At 37.4% G+C, this 24,315-nt stretch overlaps 1 protein-coding gene across 1 annotated transcript; it reads left to right on the plus strand.

Moving 5' to 3' along the window:
• The first annotated feature begins 834 nt into the window (after nucleotides 1-834).
• mRpL12 (mitochondrial ribosomal protein L12) lies at nucleotides 835-23,376 on the plus strand. Its single transcript, XM_083144114.1, has 4 exons — nucleotides 835-972; nucleotides 8,287-8,542; nucleotides 19,434-19,562; nucleotides 23,164-23,376. The coding sequence occupies exons 1-4, from the start codon at nucleotides 911-913 to the stop codon at nucleotides 23,278-23,280; spliced, it is 564 nt and encodes a 187-aa protein (XP_083000240.1). The 5' UTR covers nucleotides 835-910; the 3' UTR covers nucleotides 23,281-23,376.
• The last annotated feature ends 939 nt before the right edge of the window (nucleotides 23,377-24,315 follow it).

Genomic DNA, 24,315 nt, shown 5'->3' on the forward strand with positions numbered 1-24,315 from the left:
CTGTTATTTGCGCAAGCGTGACTGGTGAATGGTTTGCTTTAGATCGAATGCTTCTGTGCTAAATTCCGATATCGCTTGCCGCTTCAGTCTGAAAACTCCCTTGTTGCTTGAAGTAAATTTGTGCAAGTGAAAGTGGCATGCCATATCATAGGTTTTCCCTAAATCCCTCAGGCGGGAAGGCGACGTTGAAAGCACATATATTTACTAGCATTTGTTATGTGTCGTTACTTCTGCAGATTTGTTGGCAAAGATTCACTTAAGCATACTTTATAATATAATAAATAATATCACTAGTTTTATAGAATTATCTTTCCCTCACTTTTCCATTTACAAAATAATTAAATATATCTAAACGTTCGTCGTGCGTGTACACAAGATACTTGTATGTACGTAGTGTGCTATACAACTGGAGGCCACAAAGACACGTCATATTTTCATAATCTGCCCTGCAGTTGATCATCCGACGGATTCTAGACGTCCACTCCTTCATAGTAGAACTTTAACAAATACCTTTCTTGACTATCGTCGCACAACTGATGAAAACAAGCGCTCATTTCTTCGTATGCCGGTGAATCTGCACTGGCAACAACGGGGACTGCTCTAAACCGGAAGTTTCGGGGGGACCGGGCAAGATCTCACCAATGTTTATGTTTACATTTTTAACACAATCTAGCAAACTTTCCCCCACCCGATCCCAATCCTGACTTTTCGGGATCCCGCACACCCCTCCCAACACCCCGCACGCACAACCCCTAGCAACAGGAACAGAAAAATATCCGAGAAGAAATTATATAATATGTATCACTTTTACTACTTTCAAGTCCTCTATGAAAAGATAAAAAGAATTATCATAGTCACTAGTTTCTTCTGATGCCCAAACGAGGCGGCTAAAGAAAATAAAAAACTCATAATGCAAGCTGTAAGGACATATTTATTTCGTAATAGCAAGAAATTGTGGAGGAGAGAATTTAGGCAAGTTAATTTTTTCTTATGTAACCTTATGTAAGTAACGCATGAGAAAATTTTGATAGGAGTGAACCAAATGGCGGACGCTCTTGTCTGAGCAGAACGTTAGACCTGTTTGCTGGTAATGGAAGCCAAATTTCGGCATGTATGAAGTTTTTGACTTGAAACTTGTAGGTTTGGTTGAAAACTTCTGTAGTAAGAGAGTATAAGACAATGGTAACTAAATTTCCTGGCCGGCTCGATCCCCCGATTTGACGCCTTGCGACTTTTACATTTGGAGCCGCTTGACAAGACACCGGTAAACTCGCAAGAAGAGCTCAGGGAGAGGATCTTAACATCTGGTCAACACATCAAGGACACCATCACATCACGAGTTAAGAGACCAAATGTCCGTAAAAACCTGCGTGCCTGCATTCGTAATGGAGGTGCCTACTTTGAGCAAGACGTGTAATGTTCTTTAATTGTTTTGTTCATTGATTCCATTCACATGAAGATGAATAAAGCATTATTTCTTGTACACAAATGTGAATGTTCGCAACATTTGTACCTCGTTGGATAGCTGATGACACAAGGAAGTAATTTAAGTAATTTGTACACTTCGTGTCGTACCATTTTTGTTATTAATACGTTGCCAAGTAAACTAAGAGTGCATTTTTTAATCATCACTTGTAAGTTTAGACCCACCCGTTACTTACATGTAATTGTTATTTGGGAAAAACTTTTTTTTTTCAACGAACCACTTATTTGTTAGCTATCAGAAAACTCTGAAATATGTTCCATACAATGAGCAGTTTTATCTCAATTCATCTTTTTATGTGGAAAATTGTCATTTTTTTAAAAAAAAACAATTGAAATTTGATTATCTTGAAAACTACTAATTTTCGGACGGGGTATCATATGGTCAAATTTATTGCAAATTGTCTCTACTTTAACCCCTTTCAGGAAATACATCTAATTACCAGTCACAATGTATATACCATATATATATTTGCTTGTGAAACAAAGCAAATTTGCGAAAATCGACGCTTTCCATTCCAAAAACTAACTCCTTATTTTCGCTTATTTTTGCAATTTCTAGACGTTTCTCACAAATTTTAACTTCAGATTCGTGATAAGGAGGCCTCAATTAGTGAGTATGCCAAATATGAAGAAAATCGGAGAGGGGTCATCTCAAGTTGTTCCGAATTTTAAAAATGGTACATATGTAGTATCGCCCGAATGGATTTCTTCATTTTTACAGGAGAAAGTACTTAACCGAACTGACTTTCTGTACACTTTTGAAAGCTTGTGGAAGTGTTTCGATTAATTTATTTCGGCGGTAAATCATGTATTGTTGAAGATTAATGTCTGTCCAATGCATAAAAGCTGTTGCCTCTATGTCGTTCCACTACGTGAATCAAATGTTGCGTGTGTTCGATGATGTAACCCCTTGTCAGTGTTTCCAACCACACCGTTTTTTTCCAAGAACATGACAATTTTAAAGATAACAATTTTAACTATGTTTGCCTAACCTAACCTTGCCATGCATAATTACTACATAATTACCTTAAAAATATATATTTATGGTTTATGTATAATGGGTGTCACAAATTCTTCAATTACTATAATGTTGATTATTTTCATAACCTAAGCATCTTTCAAAACTTGTTATGGAGAAATATATAACTTATGTAGTCTGGAAAATGAAAGTTCAGACATATTTTGATAGTTTTTCAAAAGTTGAAAGTAGAAATATGAATGCTCTCCTACAATAAACATAATGAAGAATATTAATGTTGTTAATTGGTGCACATTAATGTATACAACAATGAGATTGTTTAATACAGGTATTAAAATTTTACTGAACCCTTATCATTATTTATACATACAGTCATGAAGCTGTTCCTCACAGTATATGTTTCATACTTCTGTTTTAGCATAAGTAAAATGATGCAAAGTCAAAATGTACATGTAGAGTAAGTTGTTTTATCATTCATGATTCTTATTTAAGGCCACCATATGTCGAGAGCATGAAATCAGGATTTTTCCTTTGAAAATTCATGAACAACAGAAAATTACAAGAAATTATGTAAAATGATGAGAATCTTGAGTGGAGTATGATTGATAAGATCATGTGTCCTTCACTGTGGAAGCTGGGGCTGTAAACAATTCACACATTGTGAAAACACGAATCCTCGAATTACGACTGCATCACATTATGCTCCATAGCTGGAAATAACTTTCATATGTCACCAAGCTCTCTTAATTTTTGGTACGAGTTTCATAGATCGGAGACACATTAAAATCGTATATCTTGTGTTTCGCATGGTTCGTAGTTACCAATTGTGTATTGCGGAACATAGTTCAGGTACCATTATGCTTTTTACATGAAAACAAACACAATTTTTCACATAGAGAATAATTTTTGTTATTCCTTTTTTCGCTTCCTTAACACACAATATGGCATGCAAAACTTCAATACTGAAGTGGGTATGCAGTGTTTCCAAACTTCTTCACCGAAAAATACCTACTATCATGTTCGTCACGTGTACAAATTGTACATTATGCACGGATAGTTGATGGATACCCACGAATCATTCCGATAAGGTTAGGCTACGTTTGGTTAGGTTAGGCAAGCATAGTTAAAAAAAAAGGGGTTGAAAACACTTACAGGCGGTTACGTGATCAAGCATATGCAGCATCCGGTTCACGGAGGGAAAACAATGGCAATTGTGCGTCAGTGAGATATTTCTCTTGAAAAATATATGATTTACCGGTCAAATAGATTCTACGATTCCACTTTTTTTTTTTTTTTTTTTTTTGGTACTTGCATGCTTACATTGGTGTTTTATTTATATTATATCTCATCAATTTATTCAATAAATAAGAATGGTTGCAGTAAACCCGGTCAAATTTTCAGAATATGCCACTGATATAGATCCACCAAGATTTCTGAAACCTCGGAAAATATGCGAACTACAGGCTTCCCCGTAACTTTAACTAGCGACACTAGCGCCACTGCTCCCATGCCAGGGTTTCAGATGGGTTGGTGGATCTATAAAGAGTGAATCATTCAAGTTCAAATTAATTCCTCATAGCTGCAGAGGTACACATGCATAGTGTGACACAAGGATAGGTAAACATGGGTGGATACCTTGAGACATGTAAGGAACATTGGCTCATAGTACTTTTTACCACTTCCTTAAATACTAGAAAGTTTTAAACAAACATTCTTTCTAGCTAAAAAAGGCCCTCCCCGATGGCGCAATGGTTGCATCGTTACCTTGTAATCAAGGGGTCTCAGGTTTGATACCCGGTGGAGGCACATAGTGGTTCGGATCCCACTTTAAATTGTAGGTCCAGTCCCGATTAGCCTTACTGTGCATAAAGTGGACTTAAAACACCAAGTCAGAAAAACTAAGTGGAGAGGGGGTGTTGCTATACTATGTGCACAATTCTTTACATGTGATACTACAGGGTGTCTGATAAGTAAATACCTATTTTTAAGTTGGTGATACACAATGTAGAAACCAGTATATAATAGTAACTATCACAGGGAGTGAAAGCTAGTTCTACACCATTTATGTTGCAGGTAACTTAGCATGCCACCAACACGTAGCACAGAAGAGCGAGCAAGAATTGCTGCAAGGTACGAGGTATGGAAATCAGTTAAGGATTATCTTGTTTCCATCCAACCGTGATATCTGGAAGTTCCATGCAGTGGTCACAGACCTTGGAAAAGATTTGTTGGACATAATAAGGCATCCAGAAACGGAAATTTAATTATTTTATAAACACTGTCTCAATGGTATGGCATGTTAGCTCACTCTCTCTGCTGGCCTGACTGATGGACATTTTTAAGGCTTCTTTCAAAAGTTTTCTGCACGTGTACAATATTCCAATCGTGATGTGACGGTAGACCAGTACATTGCACATCCAACACAGAACGTATTCTCATCAATTTGACATTTTTGGATTGTTTTAGGATTCAAGGTTGCATTTCGACCATTTTCAACGCTGGACTTGGACTACCGATTTCCATACCTCATACCTTGCAGCAATTCTTGCTTGGTCTTCTGTGCTAAGCATTGGTGGCATGTTCAGTAGGGTGGGCTGAAAAATTTTAGTTGTGTCTATGGCTGCTTATGCTTGGGTGAAAAAATAATTGAAAAAACAAATAATTAGCTGGGCCCCTGGGGGGGGGGAAATTTTTTTTTTAATTGTCCCAGGCTAGTCATTAGATGATCATTTGTTGGCTTTATGTTCTTTCGAAATTTAGAATTTTGTACAACTCTTCGCTTGAATCAATATTCAAAATAAAAAAATAAAAACTTATAGGAAATCATTGACTTATTCAAATGCATTGAATATTGAATCAACCCAGAACACACCACTGGGAGGTGGCTGCACCTCGAGTTCCACCCTCCCACCCTCCAAGTCAAATTTCACTTACTAATGCCGTGCACCGAAGTACTGTTATTATTGGTGCATATATAACCATCCCTAGATTTTTTACTGCACACTTTTGATGATGCATCTGTTATTAGCTTAACACACCTTTAGACTGCTTGAGTGTAGAAAGGAAAGTGGTCAAACGATATTGGACCTTTTTGTTACTACGTCCAACAGTTGTTTTCAGACAAATGTTTTTCTTTGGGGGAAGGGGGATTCTGCCACTGTACAATTAAACTAGTCTATGAGGTCGACATAATCTTCAGTGTCAAAATTAATTTTGGGTATTTTGAAAAGTCTTATTATTTACATTTTTTTCTGGCATTAAGGATCCTTTTGACAGCTAACTCCCTAATGTGTTGACGTGAATCTGTTAACATTGCTATAAGAAGATTTTCTGGATGTCCGAAATAACTATTGTCTTGTAATACTTTATCAATAATAACCTTCACGGAATTAGGAAGTTCCCTTGAAATTTTAATTGTACCATAAATGTCTTGCCCCACTTTCTAGTCCTGGCTGAGCCTATATTTCAAACCACATACGCGAGTAAACTTTCACTACAAATTCTGATAGTATTTGTAGATTCTCTGAGGGATTTTCTGTTGCCACATATAATCTCAGAATACGGTTTGCTGTCGTCAACCACCTTGAGTGTGAAAGTTTTCTGGGATTCCTTTCTTCTAGACTTTTGGGAGAAGTTGCCTTTCTGAACGCCTGACACATATTGAACAAATATTGTTGGTCGGTGCTTAGATCATTCTCATCTACGCAAGGCAAATTAATTTCGATTGATTCGAAATTAACAGTGGCCATTTTCTCACAGTCAGCAACGCGAGAACAGATTGGTCCTGAGTAAGTCTAAGGACCCTTTGTGTGGCCATCTATTTTTTGTAAGATATGTCGCAGTGGTAGCTCATTAGCGTGTAAAAGGCAAACGCTCCACTGTAATGGTCTGTTTAGATGAGTTTCCATCAACCGGATCACCCCACCTCTCCAACCGGTATTGACGTTAGTCCCATCACATCCGATAACCATTAGTTGTGATAAGTCCACATTATGAGTATTAATGTAGCTCATAATTCCTTCAGCAATATCACTCGCGCGTGACCGTGTGAGAGCTATATGTCCGAAAAAGAAACTTCCTGGTTCTCCCGTCAAATTAGAAGGCCTTTAATAGAAGCTATACCATCATTTTTAACTTCTTGAAATTGACGTCTATTTTTATTCACTTCTCTTTGATTTTTTTTTTTTATCCATGACTAAGGCTGCATCGTATTTTGAAATAAGATTTAAATATTCCAAGATGGCATTTGCTATTTTAGCTGCAGCGCGACTAGACACACCTGTCCAATTGGTGGCTTTTGCCGTATGGGCCAGAGAAAGTATTTTTTTTTTTATAATTATTATGTCAGTTTTGGTCACTTTTCAAGGGAATAAGACCACAAGAACTGTCACTGTCATTGTCACTCTAGATACCAAAGTTATATTAGAGACTTTGTCATCACAGAATCCACTGGGACCTGCTACAGGTTCGTTAATCACGTTCTCAAATTTTGGCTGACACTCTTTTAAATTTTCTGTCCATTTTCTTTTTCAGCTTAGCCCTTACCTGTCTATGTTACCAATTGCCATCTTTCTTTCACTTCTATGAAGCTCCATTCTAATTCAGGTATCATCTTTGCATTCTTGCAGTTGCAGGTTAATCTGTTCAAACATTTACAAGAACAAATATCAAATAATTGTTTGGCGTCATCTATGAATATTTGTATTTTTTTATTTAAAAATGTCGTCTTTCTACTTTTGAGTGGCTTAATAACTGTTTGATATTTATTATTGTACTGTACAATCATATCCACTATTCTTTTATGGGAAACAATTGGAAGAGATGCTCTATTCCAAATATCTTCCTGTTTTGTGGCAACAATGTCAGCAACCGATCTTGTTTCTGGCCTTTTAGCTCCAAACGAACACTTTGAAAACATCGTATCATGTCTTCAAAAGTTGGCAACACATTATTTTTTTTTCTGGTAAAATGTCTTTTTCGGTTCCGAATAAGTACATACTAACATTTGCACATGTTTACTTTGACATTGTTAATTAGTTCAAAGTAATGACATTTCAATTAAACACACAAACTTACTTACTTATGCAGTATGAACGAACACTCACTAGTTAGAACGCAACTTAATACTCAACACATCCGAACAGCAGTGCTGACAAACATCAACTGATTCGTGAATAGTTAAAGGTAATGCATTCATAGACGTAAACGTGTCTTAACTTGACTATGTGCGCTGTTGCCAGGGTGTATGTAAATTCTGTTAGTATTACAGGCAATATAATAAAATTATATTTTAACAGGGTTAGGTTGAATGTTTTAGAATAGCGAAAAAATATTTTTAAGTATTACTGGGCTAGTTTACTAGCCTTTCCTTACTATCCCAGTAAATGTTTGGAAAAATTGAAATTTTCAAATTTCAACTTCCCAGGTGCCCGGCTAATTTTTGTTTAAAAATCTTCTTATTTGGTGAGGAATGTAAGGGATAATAGTCACAACTTTTCCAATATAGCCATAGTTGAATTTTTTCAAAAATATATATGTTTTCGGCCCACCCTAATGCTCAGATACTTGCAACATAAATGGTACAGAATTAGCTTTCATTCCCTGTGACAGTTACCATCATACAATGTTTTCTCCATTATGTATTACCAACTTAAAATATAGGTGTTTCCTTATCAGACATATTTACTTATCATATTTGTAATGTTATCAAACTGATGATTCATTGCATATGTTGCGAAGGAAGTACATACTTATGGACTTTCAAATCTAGTGTATGTTTTCTGATTGGAAGGAAAAGTAAAATATACTCATATATTTTTCAGGAATGCTCCTTGCAAAGTGGCACCTGTAGTTCATTGTGCAAGATGTTTGAGCACAGAAGTTTTGCCACATCCGAGACCACAGGATGAGCCCAAAGTGTACGACCAGAAGATAGAAGAGATTGTAGGGAAGATCTCAAACCTCAATCTTATCGAGGTGGTGCAGTTAAATGAACTCCTAAAGAAGACCTTGAACATACCCGACACTCCAATGATGGCAATGGGTGCTGTTGCTGCTGCACCTGCAAAGGCTGCTGAGGTTTGTATTCTTGACACCATGGAATGTATTTGTGATTCGTGATTGTACTAAAATGCAATCATTATGTGAAGTCTTTTTTTAAAGAAAACTGTGCCAGTATTACCAGTAATAAAAAATCATTTATTACTAGGTAAACTGTCTTGGGTGCAAGAATAGTATACATGGAATACTCCAAATCGACGCACATAATTTCTTCGTGACAGTTGAGTGAACATTTTTCCAGTCTAAATAAAAGTTAACACATTAGTTGTTATTTATTAGTGCATTATAGTCCACTATACGACACACGCTTTTAAAAGCGATATCGGGTGGGGCCAGGCAGAGGGTGTGCGTGGCGATCAACCAATGGCAGGAGTGCAACGTTGTACAGTTAGGAGACTGCGGCGCGGAAGTTAAAAGCAGTATTCTGTATTTTTCTTGCGCGCAAGAAGTTTTCATAAAACTCTCCAGTTTAAGGTTCATCATAAGATGGGGAAAGACATTTTGAACCTGACTGTCCAAATCCCATGAATTTCCGTCGCCTACAGCCGGAGTTATCGTTCCTTGAAGAAACAAGGGAAACACCTTTCATTTCCTTGAGCCTGTTTTTTCGTTGCCACCGTGTTGACACAGCTGAGTTGTTGTGTCTAGGGAAAACTGTGGGTGTTAAATTCGCCTCGATATAAACAATGACCCTTCATTGTTCTGGGCGTTCTCGAACATTGAAAGCCTGGGTCAGTTTGAGTTCAGCGTTTTCGTAGCAAGGCCGGTGTAAAATTATTCGCTCATCGTTCACTCGTGGGCCACAAAGAACAGTTTGTAAAAAGATTAAATACAGCCCTTTCGTGCGAAATAGTGTGTTCTTTTTATTTTAAATAATGCCAATCTCAAAACTTAGCACCAGTAGTACAGGCACCAAGGGTGCAAAATCTAATCATTAACCTCCAGGAGAGTGATTCGGAAATGAGTGAAATCAGTGACACGGAGACCCATGGGCATCTGGGAGGGGGGAAAAGGGGGCCGTGGCCCCCCTGGAAAATGAAGTCAACCAAAAATTATATATTTTTCACATATAATTTCATTACAGCCACAATAATATGTGTTAATTATTGCATGAATATAATATTCAAATTTAAGCAATGTTTTTGAGGGAACAGCACTGTTATGGAGGAAAATGTGCCTTGTTTCCTCCCCCTGGAAAAAACACCTTCCTTGCCCCTCCCTGGAAAAATCCTGCGGACGTCCATGCGGAGACCGAGGAAGACGACGAGAGCGGTGATGAATAAATAAATACCTTCAAGCTTCTTTCAGGTATGGGTTTCTAGTATATGCTACAGTGATATGATATTATAATCCTGTGTAGAAATATTCACTATATTATTTCACTGTACTCATATATACCGTGCATGCATTATCAAAAATAATGGACACATCACGAATTTTCTGTCCTTTCCTTGCGCTAGCAGTTAGTTTGGCAACAGCGCAGTAGCGCTGGCTGGGTATTGGCCGAACTCATGTTCCTTCTAAAAGCGTGCGCCGTATATACTATACGCCTTCATGGCATAGTGCATAGCACAGGGGAGCACTTTACTTTTTTTATAGTCCACTTGAGAAAATTTACTACAGTGTTTCGAAGTATGGAATTACAAAAGTTAATGCTTTGTGCCTGAAGATTCTGCCTCACCTTCATTGGTTATATCTGACACGCCGACGCAATGAAAGGTTATAAACCAATTTTTGGACTCTAAAAACAAGGTTCAACTATTATGTGGTGAAATACGGTACTTACCCCCTTTACTCACTGGGCATTTGCTTATTTGTTCATCTAACTTTTGAAAGATTGTCTCCTAGCTTCCTTTATTGTTCAATAGATGGCAGTATTTACCTGTTATATATATAAGAGTCCCTCAGATGTGAATGATTGCTGTCTTCCGTTGCCTTGTCATTATAATATGCTAGCAATTCAGAGGTTCCAGGTTCAAAACCTGGTCTAACATGGATGTATCATTCTGTTTGTACCATGACCATTTATTTTACTTATTTCGACTTTATATATATATATATATATATGGCAGAATTAAGGCTATTATGTCTTTTCTTACACTTAACCATCTACATCTCTTTGCTAATAAAATAGAACAAAAATAAAATAAAATAATACAATTAATAAACACATACGCAGATACATGTTCACTGTTTCACACACATAAACATCAGTTTATTCTTCAAACTCATTGTCACAAAAACTAGAAGAGTGAATGTAATAAAAAATTCATTCTTTCAGGTATGTATCCAGATATTGAAGGGACTTCAGATTGAAAGTTTTGATTTATTGTAGTTAGTGTGGTCACATTTTTAGCTATTGACTTCTACAGTGTGTTCAGTTTGGCTTGGGGCAAAGAAAGCACGTGATGCAGACAGCGAGGCATGGCGCAGATGTCAATATTTTCAATCTGTAACATCCCGCTTATTTTTATGTATAAATCTTGAGCATGCAGACAATTATATTTATATTGCATAACGAATACTAACCTGTGTTATAACAAGGTGGCGACAGACCTGGAAAGCCGGGAAAAGTCAGGGAATTTGAGGTGTCAAAAAAAGTCGGGGAAATGTCAGGGAATTTTGTCTTAATTGATTTTTTTTTTTTTAAAGAAATAAATATTGTTATGGAACTCTGCATGGGAACAGGAAATCTCAACATTTAAGCCCCTTTTATGCACAACACAACCACGGCACCAGAAACCAGTAATGGCAGGAGGAGAGAGAGAGAGAAATTTCCGGAGGGGTAGAAAAATGTGTTAATGTTAATTAAGCCTCTAAATATTATATGGAAAATGCATTGAATTATCATTTTTCTTGTCCATATGGGAGTAGTAAGGGGACAGAACTATCAACAGATGGAGGGGATGGGAGCAGGTGGCGCCGTCCGATAGTTGTCGGACGTCATAGTAAGGCATTTTGTTGGACAAACTGAAGGAACATGCAAACAAATAGGTTCCATTGATACATACGATTTTTGTCGAATATCGCCAAGCGACAAAGTATCTCACTACAACTTGCGACAGAAATTGCATGCATGGTAGTCGTATGGAATTGATTTTTGTTGGATGTCTTCAGACTGCAACATCCAACAAAAATCACGTGCATAAACAAGAAGAGCTTTAGGCTGCGAATATGCTGCTGGAATTTTATTACTCTTCTGGCTCATATCACCTTATTTAATGTAGCAGTGCTTACGAAGGTTTTCTTTCATCATCCTGACATATTACTGGTTTCACACAAGTTAACATACGTTTACAATGACATTGCACTATTCTTAGATATCAAGAAGAATCCAACAAAACGGGATATATGGATGGGTTAAAGTTACAGTGGTGTAAGTCACTTTTTGTTTTTAAGAAAAGAGTCTGACTCACAGCACTTAGTTGATCAACACAACAGCTGTTTCCTTTATCATCAGACCTTAAACTGTCATCTGTTGCCAGTTGAATGAATCTATGACTTACTTCAAGTTTTCTGTTAACAGATTGACTTATCTCGATCTGGTTTCTGTGTCTAAGTCTCTTTTTTTAAAAAAATGTCTTACACCACTGTAACTTTAACCCGTCTATATATTGAATACCATCATGAAAAGGTGAAACATAAATCTGCATTGGTGAACGTTATAAAAATTGGCAAGTGCATGCTCCCAACCTCAAATTTACTACACTAGTATTGCAATGAAATTAATGCCACTCTCTCTCCTGTCTGTTGAAACTCATGAGAGATGGTCATTAATCCCTCACTGAGTGAAGTTAATGTCCAATATTAAGAAATACACTCTGTAAAAAAAAATTAGCATCACTGTATTCTTATTACGGATGTTGACAATTTTGAGTTTCGTATGCATGCATCTTTCCTGCACAACTTCAAATCAATTGATTGAAGTATTGGTCTGGATTCACTGCGTAGTGTGGTGTTATTCTTACGTTGATTTAGTGTTTGGAGTGTCCGCTAGAGGGTGTTGCAATCAGTTACTGCTGCAAGGCTTTGTAATCAATTGTCAGGAATCTGTAAAACGATTGTTAGTAGTGCAACTTCTGACGTGTTTTATGTTGCAACTACATGTTCATTATTGACAGTTTGTATACGTTATCATATTTGTGAAGTGTTCTGGTGCTGTGTAGTGTATTTGAGCGTGTTTTCTCGAAAAAAAAATGGGCAGAAAGTGTGGCATTTCACCACGTAAGCAAGGAATGGTTCTTGCTTTGCATATGGATGGTCATTCTCAGAGAGAAATTGGTCGACAACTTCAAATGCATCAATCCACAGTTAGCCGCTGCCTGCAAAAGTAACAAGAACATGGAAAATCATCACTGAGAAGTCACTGTGGCAGAAAGAAAAAAACATCACCTTGACTGGATCGTATGATAAAGGACATGGCACTGAAGAACAGATGAATGAGTTCACGCCAAATTGCACATAAACTTCAAAATAAGGTGGGAGTTAATCTTACTCATGCTACTGTAGTATCCCGACTAAAGAAACAGGGTGTTTCTAAACACGTCCCACGTAAAAAACCCAGACTTACTGACGCACATGCAAAAGCTAGACGTGAGTTTGTCACACGTTATGGTGCATGGAATGATGCAGATTGGGAACATGTGATATTTTCTGAAGAAAAACGATTTAAATTGCTGGGGAATGACAGCTCAGTTAAACTGTGGATGCGGAAGGGAGAAGAACTTGCAAAATCTTGTAGTTTAGAAACTCAAAAGTTTTGTGGCAGTGTAATGATTTGGGCATGTTTCTCTGCAAAAGGGATTGGCAGGATGCATATTTGCACAGGGACAGTTAAGGCTGATCAATATCTGGAAATCCTGAATCGGAAAGTTCTACAAACTGCAGGAGATCATTTTTCTGGACAGAATTTGGACTACTTTATTTTTCAAGACGATAATGAAACCTGTCACAGTGTTCAGGTGCTGAATAACTGGTTTCATGATATGAATATTGAAAGACTTTGGTGGTCACCCAACTCTCCAGACATGAATCCTATAGAAAACCTGTGGGCTATGGTGTGCAAAAAACTTGGTAATTAGACGTACAGGTCAAAAGAGGAACTTATGGCAGCAATTGTACATGTTTGGAATGAAATTGAGGTCGAATATTGTCAAAATCTCATTCATAGCATGCCTCGAAGGTTGGAAGCACTTAGGAAGGCCAGGGGTGGCCACACTAAGTACTAGTCAATGTATTTACTTACTATCATTTCAAATTAACATATCATGATGGATTTAAAACCTTTGTTCAACCTTTTTACTTGTAAAAATTGTCTTTGTGCGAAAACGTTCCACAAGCTATATTTGCAATAATTTGTATATTAGTACTGTCAAGTGCATTATGTACGTAACTATGACTTAAATAATAAAAATATATTGTACAGATATAGTGTTTTATATAATTGTTAGGAAAACAAATCGACAAGTCGAATTAAATCAATAAAACAACTGATAATTCACGAGCGAAATGCCGACGACCAAAAATAATGAAGTGATGCTATTTTTTTTTACAGAGTGTATAATACTAATAATAAATACATAAATATTTTAATATCATATTTACTCGAATCATTCAATCATAAAAGCAAATCACTTTCTTCAAGAATTGACTTTTCTCTGCCAGCCCTGCTAAATTTTCACTTTCCATCTACTGATTTATACGAGGGGTGTCCAGAAAGTAATTTCCAATTAGTAGGGACATTGATTTTTCGCAATCGTGAAAACCGTGAAAAATTGTAATTGCTGCGAAGTTGTGTTTATGAATGTGCAGTGATGTCTGGACATATTTTTCGCCCGTTCAAAATATCGAAATTATGCAAATTTTGCATAATATGCCAATTGTTGGCATTTTTAGCATTTTTCTTTTAAAATGTCCTAAAACAACGAAAAATTCCATGAAATCCAACATTCTTGTTTTTTCTAGGCCATGTTTGTGTACATATAACGTGCAAGTTTTCCAACATTTTATTCAAGAGTAAATTATAATGTATTATATAATATATTAGTAGAGTTTGGAATACCTAAGAAGCTTGTTAGTATGATACAAATATGCACCAGTGAAACAGAAAGTAAAATTCGTGTGGGTAATAATATGTCTGACAAATTTATAATTCACGATGGGTTAAAACAAGGAGATGCATTATCTCCATTGCTCTTTAATTTTGCCTTAGAATATGCTGTAAGGAAGGTAAAAGAAACTAAAGGAGGACTAAAATTAAATGGTGTGACTCAGTTGTTAGCATATGCAGATGATGTAGACTTACTGGGGGATGATATAAATACGATTGAGAATAATGCTAAAATATTTTTCAAAACTGCTAAAGAGATAGGTTTGGAAGTTAACAAAGAGAAAACTAAATATATGCTTACAGGCCGAAACCAAGTGTTAGGTAATAATCAAAATCTAATTATTGATAACAACTCGTTTGAACCAGTTTCCAAATTCAAATACTTAGGAGTAATATTAACAAATGAAAATTATATTAAAGAGGAAATAAAAAGTAGGCTTAATTCAGGAAATGCATGTTACTTCTCTCTTCATAAACTTTTGTCTTCTCGTTTAATATCTAAGAAACTAAAAGTTAAAATATACAAAACAGTAATTTTGCCTGTAGTATTATATGGGTGTGAAACTTGGTCCCTTACATTAAAAGAGGAACATAAATTGAGAGTATTTGAAAATAAGATCCTTAGGAAAATCTTTGGACCTAAAAGGGATGAGGAGACAGGTGAGTGGAGAAGATTACATAATTTAGAACTACATAATTTGTATTCATGTCCAGATATTATTAGAATAATTAAATCAAGAAGACTTAGGTGGGCAGGCCATGTGGCACGAATGGGAGAGGAAAGAGGAGTTTACAGGATTCTTGTTGGGAAACCTGATGGTAAGAGACCTGTAGGAAGGCCAAGACGAAGATGGAGGGACAACGTCGAGATGGACCTAAAGGAAATTGGTAGGGATGGAAAAGAGTATATAGATCTTGCTCAAGATAGGGACAGATGGAAGGCCTGTGTTGCTGCAGCCATGAACCTTCGGGTTTAAGAAGGCTAGAGAGTTAGTTAGTTAGTTAGTAAATTATAATGCTTATACATGGAATAATTCCGACAGCCACGTTAAATCATATGTTTCCCACGATTTTTTCAACTTCTATCAAAACTATTTGCATCACAGAGCAAACTGGCAGGGTTCTAACAGGCACACGGGAGCCACATCTTCAGTATTAGTCGTGCAAGATGTGTTTTGAATTACCAAGCTAAGTGCTCACCATCGGCATTTGTCGAGCGAGAAATAATGGAGCAAAGTTGTTACCATGCGAGAGACCCAAGATCGATCCACTGCGGGGGGAAACCGGTTTCTTTTCCACTTCTTCAAACTGCTCCGGTGCACACCCAGCATCAGATCAAGCGGGTACCTGGAGGAAACTTTGAGGGGTAAGGGTAGCCAGGAGCATGGTGCTGATCACATCACCCTCCACCTTCGGCCGTGATCAAGAAAGTGTGGGGGCCCTAACTCCTCACCCCTATACACCTTTATGGCAAAGTGCAGGGAGCACTTTACTTTTACTTCCTCAAAAATCGGTTCCAACATATCAAACTGTCACGAAAATACATAGACCATGTGACCTATAATTTAAAATAATAGTTTAAAAGCACAATGGAGTATTGAACGGGGAAGGACTCGGGAAGATAACCATATCCAATCCACAGAGAGCCCCTTCCCCGGAGTACTCCGTTGCCCGTGCAAAATAAAAAACCGAGAGAGAGAGATGGTCCAATTGAAGCAGACAATCTTATACCACGTGACAGGTGTGTGCAAATTGTACATTATAGCCCCACGAACCATTCTCCTCTGTGCCTCCCCTGCAGGTGTCCACGCCACCGCTGCCCGTGCAAAATAAAAAAGGAAGATCGGGGGGTGGGGGTCTTCCCCTATCGGTAGAGGAGGAGGAGGAAAATCGAGTGGTGAAAGCAAGTTTTGGTATATTTGGTAGCAAAATGTTCTAAAACAAAAACGCGAATTTTGGGAAATGTAACACTAACAAGTCAAAAAAATATAATGCCAATTTTTGGTGCCATAATATATTGGTATCTGTCACGTGAGATTGATTGATTTAATTTTTTTAGGTGCGTCGCCACTTATGGTCATTATGCACCTTTCAGTATATACGGGGAAAATTCCATTATTTAAAATCCTTACTTTAAAATTAAAAAGGGGGTATAGAAAATAACTTTCAACATATCAAACTCTCACGAAGAGGCGTAGGCCATGTGAATTACAATTTGAAACAGTAGTTTAAAAACACCATGAAGGTATAATTTCAGATATTTGCCAAAAAATGCGCTAAAATGAAAATGTGGATTTTGGGAAAAATAACACCGAATAGTAAAAAATAAAAAAAAAAATACACCAATTTAAAAAAATAAGAAATGAAGGTCCCTACCAATTAGGCATAAATAAAACAAAAGTATCAGTTGTAATTTATTGCATTAGTAATCCTAACCTAATTTTCGGCATAATCACCATCGTTGTTCTGCCATTTGTCGTTGCATGGCACTAAATTTTGTATGCCCATGGCATATGTGTGTGACAGCAAAGACTGGAACTATCTCTACCGCAGTGTAGCTGTCAAATCCTTGTCCTGAGAGAAACCTCTTCAGTTAAACAAAGATATGAAAGTCTGTACATTCAATGCAAGGGCTGGACAGAGAGTGGTCCAAGATCTCTCACCTGAAGTATGCAAAGAGCCTGCAGGTACTCAGCTGTATGGGATTGTGCACATTTGATTGGCCTTCCATGAATTGTCTGCACCATCGTCTGACTATACTATCACTCACGATGTGCGGTCTGCACCACTCACATACAATCATTAAACTAGAACTGTCCAAAAACAGCTGCATTGCAACTGTACCAGATTATAGCTACATGCCACTTCTTCCTGCCTGCATGTGTGTGTGTCACTCTCCGACCACTAGTGCTGCGTATAGGCACCACTGGAGCTTTTTTCAGGATGCCCCTTGTATATGAACTTTCAGAAGCTGTTATTAACAGAGTATTCCTGTTTTAATGTGTGGTTAGCTAAATCTATACAATGCAATTCTATAAATTCCTTGCGTTAAATTTCTAATACCTGCATACCCTTTAAGTCAGCAATAATGGTATAACTGCATGTTGTCAGTTTCACAGTACTCCACTTGCATATACTGTACTGAAGCAGAAATCCCATTGATAATGTAAGGAAATATGACACTTTGTTTTGTATGATTCAGTTGTTTTACTTGTGTGCAAGGGTTAAGTTGTTTGCTTTACATAGAAAAGAGAAGTAGCTTGTGTATGAATATGCATACCCGGGTTCGTTAAAAAGCTTATTCATTGATTACCAAATTTTCTTTCGAGCCAATTTCTAGTCCATATTTTTAGGTTGTCTGCTCTGCGCAATGTCTTATGGGAACAAAAGTATACCCACAAGTACAGCAACAAGTATCATGTGAGGCAAAAACTAGCAGATTGGTAATCAGTCCAGTGCCAACTAGGGCATTCCTACTGGAAATCCAGTTCCTTGTGATTCGGCCTTTAATTAAATTGCTCATCAATTAGAATTTTTTTTTTATTTTGGTCAGTTACATCAGTGAATTTAAGTCTGTGACTAGTTTCCACCACTGAAACCATGCACTTATTTTGTGTTTTCTTGTACAGCACTTCAGGGTAATTTTTACTTATCATTGCCCCTTTATGTTGCACAGGGTTAGTGTAGTTTCTATGCTGTTGATTTTATTGAATGTTATTACAGTAATATAAACATGTACATAAATGTAAGATATATGCCCGACCCTGTGGCCGAGTGGTTAGCACATCGCGCTGCGATGCCAAGGGTCCCGGGTTCAAATCCCGGTCGGGCTTGGTTGTTTGTGAATGTCCATTCATCAATTTCATCATTTCATCACTCATCCCCATCTTCGCAAATTAGCCAAGAGGCACAAAACGCGAAGTAAAATAAACTAAATCAAATCAAATCAAATCAAAAAATCAAATGTAAGATATACAAGGGGTGTTCAAGTCAAACCGGAACGTTTGAGTTTATTAAATAAAGAACAAATTTCAAGGAGTAGAAACTGCATTTAATTTTCAACATCCTCCTCTGCTACATTTATACACTTATTCTAGCATTTAACTACTGCCTTGAAAGCTTCGGCATAGGTCAGTATGCCTGAACCATCCAAGGACAGCCTGCTTCAGTTCGTCATGTATTCTCAAGGTGCACTGGTGTCTGTATTGTCCATATTTATATGCTGTTTTAAATGCCTATGTGTATATTTTTATTTTATAACTATATAAAGTTACTACAAGCAGTCATTGTTTTTTCCGTTGTCATTTGGAGTTGGTAAATACAATTAGCGCCACCTTGTAGTTCGGTGAGCAGTATGAGGTCGTGTGTTGTCCTGTAGAAATAGGATGCCCGGCAAGTTTTTCCACAGATTCGTATCTGCATTACTCAGAACACGACAACAATATTCACTGTTCCCACACAAGGAATCGTCTCTTGTGCAATTTCACGACACGTTATGCGTCAATTATCCAGGATCGGGCATTCCACATTACAGGAATGACCAATAGGCTGGGAACCACCATGACCGGGATCGTCACTGACGGACGTACGACCATCTTTGAATCGTTTTACATCATTCAAATGTCTTCCTGTGGCTGAACACCTCATCACCATAATAGTCCCGGTTTGACTTGAACGCCCCTCATATATTTTACATTCTGCATATTTTAAAATTTGTGAGAATGATCACCAAGGATTGTTGAATTCTAGTATGTAAATAGCCATTTCATGAATAATCTAGTTTTCTTTTTCTCTCCACAGGATGAGGAAGATGAACCTCAGAAGGTTCAAACACAGTTTACTGTCAAGTTAATGAAGTTTGATGATGGAAAGAAGGTTGCCCTCATTAAGGAAATAAAGAACTTGCTAACAGGAATGAATTTGGTTCAGGTATGAACACTGATGAAGTTTTTTGTCTTTTTTTTCTTCCATAATAATACTTTGAACTGTGAACTGTTAAATTCTATTTCAGCATTCAAATATGCCGGAGCTGATTGAGCATGCCAATACTGTGACATGGGGCAATCACAATGTACTATTTATAGATGAATATGTTTACCTCAGTGTGTCTGTTTGAAGAAAAATAATGTAGCAAAAGTTGGTCGAAGTTTGTTTTACGTCCACTTTATGCTCAGATAGGATAATCAGGGCTGGACCAACATTTTAAACCAGGATCCAAACCACTATGTGCCTCCACTGGAGATCGAACCCACGGCAACAACATTACCACTATGCTATCATTAAAATAAAAGCCTATGAATAAACATGAGCACATTCTCCAAAAGTAGCAGAGTAGTGCCACACTTTGAGCACTGATCACATGGCTTGCACCTGCTAGTGAGAGTTTGATACATTGGAACCAATTTTTGAGTAAGTTATTTTCCAATATTTCTTGTGCGACAAATACAGATATTTCAGCTGCTGAGTGAGGGTACATGCACACTCGATCTCTCCCAAAATCATGCCATTTGGCTCGGTAACGTGAAACTTTTCTTGCATGACAAATACCAATGCTGCAGCATGGCTCCTGTATGATGGTAGTTGCACAATCGAGCCCATGTAAGAACCCTGTCACTTTGCTCTATGATACAAGCATTCCAGTAGAAGCTGAAAAATCGTGGAAAATACCCATTTACACATGATTTCATGTAGCCTTCAGAATTATTTCATATATAAAACGCATTATAGTTTTCTCTTGAATAAAATGTTGGAAAATTGTGCATGTTTTCATGCATAAATATGATACATTTTTTAAGCCCAAAACACAAGAATGTATAATTTTTGTGGTATTTTTCTTTGCTCAAGTGGAAAATGTGTTAGAATTCACGCCAAAGTCACAAATTATATTTTATGCCAAATTTGCATTATTTTGCAATTTCAAATGTTTGTAAAATGTGTTCAGAAAATGTCACTGAAAATTAGAAATACTTTTTAGCAGCAATTAACATTTTTTGGTGCTATCGCATTTGCAAGAAAAAAATCAAGGTCCCTGGTTATACTTGAAATGAAAACTTTTTTTTGTTACGAGGATGTGCTGATAAAGCTTTAGCCTTTGTGACTTCTTCATTTTTGATATGATTAAATTGTAAGTTGTAAATGAACCTTCATCCTTGTAGTTTCTTGTGACAAAACATAAGCCTTCTAATGTAATTATATCTTTCTGTTTTGCGAGTGGACTGTGAACTGATCATGTCAGAAATGCAGGGAGTTTCAGGGGAAACACCGCAGGGCAGTAATCAAGTATCTCATATTACAAAATTCATGAAGATATGGCATAAACATTGAGGAACCATAGCCCTTGCTACACCTCCGTGAAAAACTAGGACCAAATTTTGGACCAGGCTTTTCAGCATAGACATTGAGTCATGTTCGGGGAGGCCTCCAGTCATGATTCTGCAAAGAACAGTGGACACTGTGCGTGAAATGATCATAAAGAATACAAGGATTTCTGCTAAGCTGATAGCTGAGACCCTGAACATCTCCCACAAAAGAATTGGTGCAATTATTCACGACCGCCATGACATGAGGAACCTTTAAAGTGAAGTGGTTCTCGAAATTCCTGAATACAGACCAAATCATGCTTGGGCCATCCCTTCCCAAACAGCTCTTCAATGATTTTAGCAGGGTGGTGATTGCTTTGTGCCCCTATTCGTAATGGTGGATGAGAACTGGACGTACTTGTACTATCCCACGATATAATATCAGTCACAAGCGGAGGCATATTGGTTCACCACATTCAAAGAGGTGCCAAGGGTCTTTTACAGTCTTCTGGGACAAGGATGGTGAACTGTTGAGGCCGAACCACATGAAACTGGATTACCAGCAGGAATGCCATATTTGGCGCTGGACTGGCTGCCAGGCTGGCGGCTTGACTAGTTTTGACGACTAGACCATATTTTAATTGCAACTGGCTTTCTTTGCTGGATTCTGTGGAACAGCCAATTCAGAGCGAAGTTTGGTCATGTGAAGATAATCTGTGAGCTTGGCAAAGGGAAGTTTTTGGTCTGTGCTTTCCAAGTGTTGATGTGCATTACACAACAAATTTTATTAGCTGATAATGAAAATTATTATTACCAGTGTATTAAATGAAGGGCTCGGGTGTAAAACATGGTAATTGACATTTTGTTCATTTCTGAGTTCATTAAGGAAAAAGCTTATTAGAAGCTATACTGTAGATAAATTGTTTTTGTGTTGTGTTTACCAATTTCAGAAGGCTTCACTGAGTCCAATGCAAATTGTTCGACATGGCAATTTCACTCGACAATTGAAGGATGACACATTTTACTTTGTAACTAAAAAATGATTAAAATGTCACCATGCTTTCAAGCCCTTCAAATGTTTGAAATATTGAGTTGAAGATTTTTTTATTTTTTTTTATATGAATGAATCTTCCAAATCTAAAAGTATGAATATACATTTCCGAGTTCATTAAAAAGCTTGTTGAGTACACCTCGTTTACCATATTTTCTTTTGAGCCAATTTATAGCCCATACTTTTCTTTCTCAGAACTGCACTTCTACCCTGAAAATGAAAGTGACGTTAGCTCTCGAAAGTTTGGAATCTTTTCCACAACTCACCCTGGTTGATAGCCCGAGAGAATCTTTCCATCATTCGTCGCCAGGAAAGCTTTAAGTCTTACTTTTCTTTTAATTTTAATTTTCAATAACAGCAGTCGCTATTCACCTACAACGTTCATCAAATTGCATCACTCGCCTATCTTTTTAGCTTGTCTGCTCTGTGCAATGCCTTGTGGGAACAAAGGTATGCTGACCAGTATGGCAACAAGTATGGAGAGAGGTGAAAACTAGCAGGTGAGGCAGTACCACACAACTAGTCCAAGATTGACTGCAAAATCCAGCAGGAAGTGTAACCTCTTGTGATTCTGGCTTTAGTGGACTACCTCGAGAAGGGCTCCAGTGTAACAAGTGAATAATACAAATCACTTCTCGGTCAGCTCGAGCAGAAACTGGCATCAACACAACATGGAAAGTTGTGCAGATGAGTCATCTTGCTCCAGGAATCACAACACCAGACCGCTGCCAAAATGCAGAAATTGGCTTGCCTGGAGTTCAAAATGGACCATCCACCGTGTTCCTCAGATTTACCGCCCTCGGATTACCTGCTCTTCCCAAATCTCTAAAATCACCTGAAAGGAACTTGCTTTGATACCATTGTTAAGGCCACCCAAGCTGTAAGTGTGTGGTTTCAGGAGCAAGCAAAGACATATTTTTAGGTCTTCACAAAAGTTCCAAGAAAGGTTGCACAAATCTGTTAGTCTGACCGGAGAATATGTTTAACAAAAACCTCAACGCCATTTACCAATTTTAATTTCTTCTAGGTAAAGCTAAAAACTTATCAGCACCCCCTCATATGTACATTGTTTTAAATATTGTTTGTATTTCAACAGGTCTGTTTTTTATTTTAAATTATGGCCCATGTTGCTAGAATTGTCCTTCCAGATATTCTTCTAGGTTGTATTCTTTGGTTTCAGGCTAAGAAGTTTGTGGAGAGTGCTCCAATGGTGGTCAAGGGAGATATTGGCAAAGAGGAGGCCGAAAAGCTCAAGGCAGACTTGGAGAAAGTTGGGGCCACATGTGAAATTTCATAAGGCAAGCAGACTGAATTCATAGAGATGTCAGTGTAGGTAACATTTTTATTTTGTATTGTACATTTATTAATAAAAATCTGTCTCTGTTGTAAAACATCCTTTGTAAAGTTTTCAATTAATTAAATTGTAACATTCCTTTACATGCAATTTATGCAGGAACTTGCCCCTAAAATTGCAGGTTAAAAATGAATAATCTCACTCCTTGATATAATTCATTTTAAAGTTTATGTCGATGGTTAACAAGACATATCGAAAAATTCCACTTATTCCCTCAAATTCTTACCATGTAGTGAAACTGCAAGGGGATGGAATGCAATTTGTAAACAAATTGTTTCTTTGTGAAACAAAAAGTTTATTATGCTGATAGGGTTCTTCTAATTTACCATTGTTAAACACTTTTTTTTAATAACATTCCAGAGAAAAGTTGTTTCAACAAGCACAGGAAATCGTATTTGTGAGGGCGAAAGCGCTGAGGGGGAGAACACGTGCTCTGTTCACCCAATATTTATATATAGTTTGAATAATGTTACATACACACCCCGGACAAGAAAAATTGTCACCCGTACCAGAACTTCCTCTGACTTGAATCACTGCATGAATCCACTGATTTAGGCAGGTTGCGGAAGTACATCAATTTGCAAACACTCACCCACCGGCTGTTCCAAAAGGTCACACTGATGTTCAATTGGATACCCTCATTGATGGTTTTGCAGTAATTCCTGGTAACTTTAAAACCAATCTGCATCTACAAGATGTCCAAAACGGCTATAATTCCTGTTGGTCATAAGTATTTTTCGGCCACAGTTACAACACTGATTTGATGTTTCTTGCGAGATACACCACTGCTCTGACACACCTACAAACTGGGCCACTTCATTCACTTTGTGTCCATGTGTACCTTTTCAGCACTCCGTCACGTCTAACTTGCAACTCATTTCAAAGCTAAACAGGTAACTGTTCAGGCCTTATCACAGAGGTCGCTGCTCGTTTGCCCACCGTATTACTATCAGGATGTGATCTGTTGGGCTGGCAAAA

Source organism: Lepisma saccharinum, chromosome 22 (assembly GCF_977018435.1).
Source record: "Lepisma saccharinum chromosome 22, izLepSacc3.1, whole genome shotgun sequence".
Classification (NCBI taxonomy): domain Eukaryota; kingdom Metazoa; phylum Arthropoda; class Insecta; order Zygentoma; family Lepismatidae; genus Lepisma; species Lepisma saccharinum.

What these genes read in the sequence shown, in the direction of transcription:
- mRpL12 (XM_083144114.1), top strand. Translation starts at nt 911, where the DNA reads ATGCAAGCTGTAAGGACATATTTATTTCGTAATAGCAAGAAATTGTGG. An exon ending in CACCTGCAAAGGCTGCTGAG is followed by an intron (nt 8,543 to 19,433) that starts GTTTGTATTCTT and finishes TTCTCTCCACAG; the next exon opens with GATGAGGAAGATGAACCTCA. An exon ending in CAGGAATGAATTTGGTTCAG is followed by an intron (nt 19,563 to 23,163) that starts GTATGAACACTG and finishes CTTTGGTTTCAG; the next exon opens with GCTAAGAAGTTTGTGGAGAG.